Raw genomic sequence first — 10927 nt, forward strand, 5'->3', positions numbered from 1 at the left:
ACTGTACACTGTGTGGTCGCTAATGGAATTATCTTCGAGGTTGAGTTTTGGTATTAGAGTCCAGAGGGGCTTCCACCTGCTCGACAAAATGGTTGTGACGACGGCTTCGTTGGTTGGAAGGAAAGAATTAGGCTTTGTAAGTGCATTAGACTCACCATGCATGAATTAGGCTTTGTAACTTAATTAGCTAGACTATATAACTTAGGCTATAATGAGGGTGAACTGAGAAGGCGGAATTAAAGAAAACGCTAGAGAAGAAACATCAATGCATACAAGTGGATCTTGATTTAAAACAACTGGTTGCCTACAGCAGAAAGTCAAGGCAATTCAACATAATATCCACACAAAATCTGTTTTGTATAGAATGGGTTTGCGGAATAAATTATTTTGATAAGTAATCAACTTTATTGAAATAAGAAGAAACTCAAGTGTTGTAGTTAATGCATATGAGTAGATCCTGATCGAAAGAAATCACTGATTTTTGTTTGTCCTGCCTATAGTGTAGGAGGACAAAAGACTAAGAAAACAATATCAAAAGCATTGATAAAAGCAATACAAAATTGAAGAAGAGAGTATAAGAATTAGATGGATGGGAAACCTGTCTTTTCAAGGTTTTTTGCAGGAACATACGTGTTGACACAATTAGAAGCCCCCGTTTCAGTTGCAATACATTAACTAATAGGTCCTTCATCAACTATCTAAGCATATCAAAAATAGCAGACACATTGAGTGAGCCAGTTCCTAAAGATTTCAGGCATATCAAGAGGTAGTAGAAGCATATTTATGAACATTCCATTCTCAAAATTCAAAAACCAGCTAGTTATCTTATGAAGGTCACCAGCTAGTTATCTTATGAAGGTCTTCTGAATATTGGTTGCAACAATTTCTATCAACCAAGGAGGTTAGAGTACTTTGGCTAATTGATCCTCTCTCTCTCTCTGTGTCATACAATCAAAATAAGGGCAAACCAAAAAAACAAAATCATTAACAACCAGAAGATAGTAATGTCTCTTTAGCACCTAAACAGTGTCTATGACAAACATGAAGTATTTGTAACAGGAACTATTACAAACAAAAAATATTTGTAACCTACCTTCAAGATTAGGTTCTCAGTACCAGTTCAAGTTATAAACCTCTGTCAACAGTAGGTAGACATGTCTTTGACTGCCTTGGGAACATTGATAGTTTCTGGAAAACACTTTCCTTCATATTTATGGCAGAAACTTTGATTGTTATTCTGTTCTGGAGCCTTGCCTCCTTTAGAATATATTTTACCAATTCAACTTCATGTTTCAAATCTTCAAATCTATTGAAGTTAAAAAGTTTTGAGGCGTGATAACACACAACCAGAACCATCCGGTGGCCACATCCAGCATAAATAACCATTCTGATGACAGCATACACGGTACAGTAAATCATAAGTGTAAGTTTATGGAACAATAATTAAAAATATCCTCTGATTAAGTTAACTAACCTTACTAACAACAAGAACTTCTAAGTTAGGAGCCACTAGAAGCAAGGCTTGTAGCACGTGCCAGTTAAATTGGTTAACTTCGAACTTCAATCGGACCAAACTTTGGTACATGGAATTGGAAGGACAAATAGAACCAAAAAGGATGCATTGCACCGCATGATTATAAATATATACACAATATACGTCAAAAAGCTTGTACTAAATAAAGTCCTAACAAAAATGAAGATAAAAATGGACTCTTACCTCTTTGTGACCAGGTAAAGATTCAAGGAATTTAGCGCTTTTTAGTGCGCTAAGAAGCTTGAATACCAAATCTCCATAATGTATCTCATGTTCAGAAACCGAAACCTCATAAGTGCCAAGATTTACAATTGCTTCAACTAAGTAGGGTAGAATTTCAATGAAAACGAAGTTCCCCAAATCACCATTAAATCGAAAGAAGTCAAGTACTAGGGCGTATATCTCAAATTTGAAATCACGAACTTAGGTTTCAAATGATTCCAACTTGATTTGTAAACGTTTAAGGGTAGGTACGTTTATTTTAAAATTGATGGCACCATCCGAATCTTCTCTTAAATGACACGGTCAAATCTTCAAGGGCTGGGCAGCCAGATAAAAGCCTCGAGAAAGTGTCGTCGGATCTATATAGAATCTTGTAGAGACACGGAATCTTGAGGCTTGGTAATTGAAAGGAAGGAGGATCGAGAATAATATTGATTCTTAGTTTCACTGGCGGCTCCATGCTAGAGCCAGGGTTGTCCTGTGGTCACAAGACCACTCTGGCTGGAAAAAAATTATTATTATATATAAAATTTAAAAATTTTATGATTTTTTTACCTTTAAAAAAATGTGTGACCACCCTTAATTTTTTTAAGCTCTATATAATTAAACTTTGGACAAAGTTTAGTAACAAATTAACCTGGTTGTAGATTAAGACTACAACTCGGCTCGATATTTTTTTTAATAGATACAAATTTTGACAAATCCATAATTAGATTATATATATTTTTCTCATATCTTCCATACTTGCAAACTTCAAGAACATCAAAGATCAATAGCTTATGTTGTCAATCAAATGTTTAAATTTCGAGTTTTTGTAGTCTAAAATTATACGCAAAAAATAAGTTTATAGATCAAATAGTAAAGAACATAAAGAACATACAACTCAATGGTTAGATTTACAAAATATGTAACCATGTTAATTTGTTTAGTGAAAGTTGTAGTCTTAAGCTACAACTAAGTTTGTAGTCAAATTTTGTCCTCAAACTTTGTTCCTTCTAACAATATATTGAGCCCTTACAAACAAAAAGAAAAATCCAAAAAAAATTTTATTTAACTAAAATTTTGAAAAAGATGTATCTTGCAACATTGATAATGAGATTATTATGCAACAATTTTAAAAAAATAATTCGTGGAAGAAAATTGTAAGACTTCATATATTTGGGTTTTATTGTTATTATTATTATTATTATTTTGCTTTTATTTTTGGTTGTTGTCAATATATAAATTAATTTTTTTATTAGATTTTATTTAATTTAAGTTTCTTCATGACTACCTTGGAAAAAATTTCTGAAGGCGCCGCTGCTTAGTTGTAGTATTGAAACTGTTTTGCATGTTAAAAAGCCACGGGGCAACTGGAAAAGTTTTTCATCAAAATGATAAATCACGGGCTATAACGGTGTGGACCTATGTGTCAAGATGGAAGGGGTGACTGGGAAATAGAACCGTGAGGCTAAAATTTCGGAGTAACGGTGCTTTGTGTTGAGCCAAAACTCTGTACACAATATGAGTGGGTTCTTCGTATAGCTCTTCCCATAATTGCATAGGGGTGGCAACAAGGCAAGGTGGGTTGCCCCATCCTCATCCCATCCCTTATCTGGGGTGGAAAAAACCTATGCAAGATGAGAGCGAGGGAAAGTTTGTCCTGTCTGTAGTGCAAAAAGAGGACAAACGACTAAGAGAATAATATCAAACACATTGATAAAAGCAATACAAAAAGTGAAGAAGAGAGTACAAGAATTAGATGGATGGGAAACCAGTATCTTCAAGGTTTTTTGCAGGAACATACATGTTGACACAATTTGAAGCCCCTGTTTCAGTTGCACTACATTAACTAATAGGCCCTCCACCCACTAACTAAGCATATCAAAATAGCAGACACATTCGCATCAGAATTACAACATTTTGGGTCAATAACCTTCCTCGTCGAAACACGCACATTTAGAAAACGGGTGTTTAAACAGCCCAAAAATGGGTTCTAAAGATTACTAAATATCATCTTTTTTTCTCCCTTTAATAAGTGAATTCTGACCCCATGGGGAGGGGAAAGGGGAAATTCAAACTAGTAACCTCCTCCTTATGAGCTGTGGTCCCCAACTGATTGTGCTACCACAGAAGTTCAATTATAAACAAAGGACTTGCAAGTATTTAATAAATACAACTAGTAATAAGGCAGAAGCTCCCAAAAAGATTTAAAATTGAGATCTTACTCTACCATTTCATCTACACACCCAAAAGTGCATCTTACTACATCTAACCCCCTTGGAGTACATAGATACTGTAGTCCTTGCATACATACCTTATGAACAATACATAAAGCATTCAAAACCGGGCACATGGTCAGGACAAGTAATGGAGATGCCATGTTAATAGAAGTTGCCACCAATTACACCAAAGAGCCTTCTGCAAGAGTACAAATATTCACGAAGATTGATTATTATTTTTCTTTTTGTCATAGAAAAAACTAGACATGGCAAAACGGGTCAGACCCGTTTTGACCCGACCCGTTTGACCCGTAACCCGATTGACCCGTGACCCGTTTTGACCCGCGACCCGATTGACCCGACCCGAACCCGAACCCGACCCGCACGTTTTGCCACGTTTACCAATGTTGAGTAGATTTAGATTGAGGTGTAATTTTTATAAAATATTTACTTATCCTTTTTTACTTAATATGTTATGTACTCCATTATAGTTTGTTATTTTTTACTTGCTACCTTTATTTTCTCTTCCTACTTTAAATAGATTGAAGATTATACCAAGATTAGTTTCTAGAAAGCTGGAACAGGAGTTGCACCAAATTTGGGTATCAATTCAAGTGTTTAGTGGTAATTGGTAACAATATCACTAGTGAGAATCTAATCACAATTAAGGAACTCATAAACAATTGACAGATTGCATCTATTTCCCAAAAAAAAAAAAAAAATTGTTTGAAAAATACGGGTCAACTCGACCCGACTCACGACCCGACTCAACCCGCGACCCGTTTGACCCGCAACCCGATTGACCCGTTTTAAAAATGACCCGTTTTGACCCGTGACCCGTTTGACCCGCAAACCCGATTGACCCGACCCGAACCCGACCCGCCCCGCCCGTTTTGCCACGTCTAGAAAAAACTAAATTTGATAGGAAAAGTGTAGTTCAAATTTTATTTTATTTTATTAGTATGTTACACATGCATCTTGTGAGTCTTGAACCCAAAATCTTACCCACCATCCTATTATTAAGGAAGAAGGAAGTGCCAATTGCTTTAAGAAGCTTGAACACCCTATCTCCATAATATAACTGAAGCACACGAACAGGGCCGGCTCAACGAATTTGGGGGCCCTAGGCAAAAGTTTTAAACGGGGCCTTTTATTATAAATTAATATATATTTTTTCAATTAAAATTTATTTTTCTTGCTTTTTGAGAGGCAAAATTACTAATTAAATTTTTGCATTCAAGTTCCGCTAACATTTCCTTTTCAATTGATAATATAGCTAATCCACTTAATCTTTCCTGTGACATAGTTGATCTTAAATATGATTTTATTAATTTTAATTTTGAAAAACTTCTTTCTGCGGAAGCAACTGTAATATATATAGTTAGTAATATTCTGAAAGCAATACATGTATTTGGAAAAGATTCTAGCCTTTTTATATAATTTAGTACATTAATTGGAGAGTTATCATTTATTTGCAAAACTTCTTTTAAAACTTTTAGCTCTGAATATAAATCTAAGCCATCAATATCAGAATAAGTTTCATGTGTAAGAAAAGATTCAAGATTAAGACAATTTTTTTTCAAACTATCATCATCTAGTGATTTTAGTTTTTCAAAATTAAATAAAAAACCAAAAATATTTTCATATATTTGAAATTGTTCAAACCTACTTTCAATTGAAAAAATAGCTTGATCTACTATATATAAAAAATAATTAATTCTAAAATATTCTTCAGTGGATTGTGTTGTCTCATCATTGACATTCTCATCAAATTGTTTCTTCCTACGAATTATACGTTTTTCACGAAATATAGGCTCTATTTCCATTTTGCTTGCAATTTCTTTAGATGAATTCATAGCAGATGTAAATCCATCTTCTCTATATTTTTTTAAAAAAGACATGAGACCTTTTAATTGATCTATAGCAATATCAATATGCATGTCTTTCGATTGTAAATTTTTACTAACAGAGTTAACAGCAAATAATATATCATACCAAATAGTCACAGATAGCAAAAACTCAAAACTTTCAATCTTATATGTTGCTAAACAATCAGCTTCACTTTTTGTTTTGGGATCTTCACTTGTTTTTGCCAATTGTAACAAAGCATCTCTTATTTCTAGAACTTGAAATTTTATTGCTTTCACACTTTCAATTTGACTTTCCCAACGTGTTTGTGACAATGGCTTAAGAGTTAAACCTGTCACATTATCTTGTAAAATATTCCATCGTTTTGTGGAAGAAGAAAATAGTGTGTATATTCGTTGTACTACTCCAAAAAAAGAAATAGCTTTAGGACAAGAATTAGCCATATGACACAGGACAAGGTTGAGATTATGACAACCACATGGTGTGTAAAATGCTTTAGGATTTATATCAAGAATTCTTTTTTGTACCCCTTGTTTTTTCCCTTTCATATTAGACCCATTATCATATCCTTGTCCACATACATCATTAATATCAAGTTCAAGATTTTTTATTGCATTTATAATTTCATTGAAAAGACCTTTTCCAGAAGTATCATCTACCTTTAAAAATTCCTCAAAATGTTCGTCTATTTTTATCGGACTTATTGAAATATCCACACATCTTAGTATGAGAGTCATTTGTTCTTGATGACTTACATCGGGGGTACAATCAAGTATAATTGAAAAGTATTTTGCTTCTTTAATCTTTTTTATAATTTTACTTTTAATTTCATTTGCTAATAATTGTATCACTTCATTTTGTATATTATGTCCAAGATAATGATTATGGATTGCACCATTTTGAATACGTTGAACATGTTCTTGCATTATTGGATCAAATTCTGCAATCATTTCAATTATACTTAAAAAATTTCCGTTATTTTCTTGATAGATCTTTTCGTTTTTTCCTCGGAATGCCAAATTATTTTTACCAAGATTTTTTACCACCGCTATTATTCTTAATAACACTTTTTTCCAATGATCTTTCTCTTTCTTAATTTGTTCTTGGACATTTTTATCAATTGTTTTATTCTTCAATAATCTAAGTTCTAAATCAATCCAAGTATTCATATTAGTAATATGCTCATTAGTTGTTTCGTGATTTTTAAGAATAGAACTAATATTTTTCCAATCCTTAGTTCCTCCATTAGCTAGTTGATTTGTATTAGATTTTGAATTAAACAACTTGCAACAAAAACAAAATACTTTATCTAGGTCTTTCAAATACACTAACCATTTTCTATCATGTTTCTCTCCATTTGGTAATTTTCGAATATAATGCGTAGTAGAAAAATGTCTAGAGTTCTTATCTATAGGAAAGTTTAAATCATCAACTCTTATTGGACCATTTTCTACTAACAAATCTCTTGATTTTATATCAATAGTTTTCCATTGACTTGGATAAAAAATATTTGTAGGAATATAATTAGGTTGATCATTAATATTTTCACTCTCCTCTAAATTATTTTGAGCTTCATTATCAAGAATGGTGACATTACATGTTTGAACATTATCATGACCACCTTCATTATTATCATTTTGTTGTATATTTTCATTATCTTCTAACTCTTTTTGATGAATTTCTTCTTCATTTATGAAACTTTCACTCAAATTTTCTACAAGATTTTGTTTTTTACTAGTAATAAATTTGTCCATAGCTCCTTTTTGAGATTCAATTAGTTCTTCTCTTTGTCTTTTCTTTTTTAGTTTTTCATATCCGGATGGATATTTTCTAGTAGACATTTGTAATTAAAAAATATTTACGAATAAATGAAATACAATCTATAATAATAATAAAAATTACAATTTAACTAGAATAATATAAATTTAACGTATAAAACAATAGAACCTGGTTTATAAAAAGCACAATTGTAGCTTTACTTAATATGATCACTTTACACTTTAAACTTGCATAAAAAAATTAAAATTAATATTAATACAAAATAAATTATTCTAAATTTATAATTTTGTTATCAATACTCTTCACTAACAAAATATGTAGAACTCAACTTGATTCACACATTCACTGATACTAAAAGTTCATCACGGCATCACACTAAAAAAATCTGATTTCTTAAAAAAAAAAAAAAAATCAAATATCAAAAAGCAAAAGGCAAAACGTGTAAGGCTTTCTCTGATTTCTTAAAAAAAAAAAAAAAAAAAATCAAAAATCAAAAAGCAAAAGGCAAAACGTGTAAGGCTTTCTTTGATTTCTTAAAAGAAAAAAAAAAAATCAAAAATCAAAAAGCAAAAGGCAAAACGTGTAACTGTGTAAGGCTTTCTCTAGAAGCCACAGCCAGTGAAGCTTTTTTTCACTTTTTGTAAAGTGAAATCAATGGTCCGGATGAATTGATGCTTCTAGAGATATCTTTAAGGGCCGGATCAACCTTCTAGAGAAATCTATTTCTCTTTTCACTTTTTGTAAAGGCAAATCCTTTAGTCTCTGTGTTTGTTCTCTTGCCGCAGCTGCTTGTGCTCTTTGCAGCAACAATGAGCAATAGCAGAGCTGAGCAAACTCCTCTTCAACCAAAAAAAAAAAAAAAAAACCCAGCAAACTATGAAGAAGACGAAAGAGACAAAGGAGGAGAAAACAAAAAATGAACCTGAAATGAAGATTTGTGAACACATCAAGTCTGTTGCCAACACCAATTGATGAGTAAGTCAACAAAAAAAAAGAGTGTTTTTTTATTTTTTTGAATCAAGATGGAGACTGGAGAGAGTCAGAGAGTGGGCGATTTTTTTCTTCTTTCTGCTTTTTATAATATTTTCTTCTACAAACCAAAGATTATTGCTTTTTATAATCTTTTCTTCTGCAAGTTAAAGATTTGATGATGGGATTTCATGTCACTTCAATGTAAGTAACGGGCAATTTTTTTTTTTCAAGATGAGAAACGGGTGTTTTGTGATCTTTTCTTCTACAAGCTAAAGATATCATGTCACTTCAGTGAGAAACGGCCCCCTTTTTTTTTTTTTTTTCCTCCTCAAATGAGAAACGGGCCTCTTTTCTTCTGTAACCTAAAGATATGGTGACTTAAATGTGAGAAACGGTTTTTTTTTTTTTTTTTTTTCCTTCTTCAGATGAGAACACAATATTATATACTCTGTTTTTTTTTTTTTTTTTTTTTTTTTCATCAGATGAGAACACAATATTATATACTATATATATATATATATATATTTTTTTTTTTTCAGATGAGAACACAATATTATATACTATATTATTGCTACTTGGGGGCCCTCTTACATGTGGGGGCCTTAGGCGGCCGCCTAGCTCGCCTATAGGTTCAGCTGGCCCTGCACACGAATCCAATCGTTATCTGCAGAAACATTGATACGTGCTTCAACTAAATTGGCTAGTTTTTCAAGGAAAATGATGCTGCGCAAATCGCCAAAAAAATGGAAGTACTCGAGAACTGGGGCATATATCTCAAGTTTGAAGTCAGGGAGTTCATTGAAACATGACACAACCTCGATATGTAAACGTTTCAGAGTAGGTACGTTTATTTTAAAATTAGTTACAATGTAATTATCATCTTTCACTACTTCCAAATCTTCGAGGCTCGGGCAGGCAGAGGCAGAGCAGAGGCCCGAGAAAGAGTTGTGGGATGTATAACATATTTCGTACAGACCCAGAATCTTTAAGCTTGGGAGTTGAAAGGAAGGAGGAGGATCGAGCTCGATTTCGCCGCTTAATTCCAGAGACACTAATGTTTTGCAATGAAAAACGGCATGGGGCAGCTCGAAAACTTGTCTACTCTCAATATGGAGATCGAATTGCCGGAGATTACGCGATATGGCGGTGTCGATCCATTTGTCAAAATGGGAAGAGTCACAAGGAGAATGCCATGAGAGGGTGAAATTTGAGAGGATGGGTGTCGTGTGTTGAGCTAAAACACTGTAGAGTATGCGTAGAGGCGAAACACTGTGGCCTCTGATGGATGTATCGTGGAGATCGATTTTTGGGACGAGAGTCCAAAGTGGCTTCCACCTGCTCGATAAAATGCTTGTGACGATGGCTTCGTTGGTAGGAAGAAAACAAAGGATGTGGCAAAGAAGAGAGTTCGGTAGATTGCTGATTCTGTCAGTACTGCCAACCGCTGTGTCTTTGTCCGGAGAGAGTTTCATTCTCTTGCGTTTTGACACCGATTGATTAGCAGCTGAATCGGCCATCCAGGTGCAGCAACAAGGTTAGGGTTTGTAGAGGATTGAATTGGAGTTTGGATTTGGACTTCACAGTGTAGATGGAAGTAAAACAATCTGAACCGAACCGTTCAATCTTTTTTATAAGCCTTTCTAAGCCACACCCACATCCAACTTACCAAATGGGCAGATGCTGTTTGATTTGTGGTTTTTTATAATTATTTTCAACATTTTTATCAGGTTATTCTTATTATTTTAGGGTCGTAAATAAACTAAGCGGATCATAAACGGCTTAAGCTTAGTTCAATAAAAAAGTCTGTTTAATTTTTGCATATAAATTGGTTAAGCTTAAGTTTTAATTTTAGGTTTGTTTAATAAATGATTTGAGCAAATGTAAAAAAAAATAAAAAAGTCAAGTTTAGGCTGATTTATGAGCTTAATAATAAGACTGATATGAACTTGAAAAATAAACTAATATCTTACTATGGTTTTAAATAATTGGGGTTGGAACTGAAAGTTTACTTGAGAAAACAGAGTTTTTCCCACAATGGCGGAAGAACAAAATAAAAGATTGAGAGAGAGAGAGAGAGAGAGAAAGTGGAGAGGGCTGTGAGAAAATGAATGAAATGAATAGCAACTATATTTCATACTGATACATCTTTACGTGAATATATATACACAATCTCAAAGATAGATTACTCTAACTACCTAACCGTAGATCCGTAAAAATTGGGACGGTTACACAAGTGAGTGACACGTCATCAGCTACAAACTCTAACCTCCAGACCGACCTTAATTAACATCACCAACAGCTGGACTTTTCTGCAATTGAACTCTGATATTTTACAAGTCAAAGATAAGGT

General features: G+C 33.3%; 1 protein-coding gene across 1 annotated transcript; it reads right to left on the bottom strand.

Annotated features, from left to right (window-relative positions):
• Window positions 1-9200: 9200 nt before the first annotated feature.
• LOC115956357 (F-box/LRR-repeat protein At3g58900-like) lies at window positions 9201-10233 on the bottom strand. The gene has a single exon (XM_031074762.1). The coding sequence runs from the start codon at window positions 10092-10094 to the stop codon at window positions 9201-9203; it is 894 nt and encodes a 297-aa protein (XP_030930622.1). The 5' UTR covers window positions 10095-10233.
• Between the last annotated feature and the right edge of the window lie 694 nt (window positions 10234-10927).

Source organism: Quercus lobata, chromosome 8 (genome assembly GCF_001633185.2).
Source record: "Quercus lobata isolate SW786 chromosome 8, ValleyOak3.0 Primary Assembly, whole genome shotgun sequence".
NCBI classification, from domain to species: domain Eukaryota; kingdom Viridiplantae; phylum Streptophyta; class Magnoliopsida; order Fagales; family Fagaceae; genus Quercus; species Quercus lobata.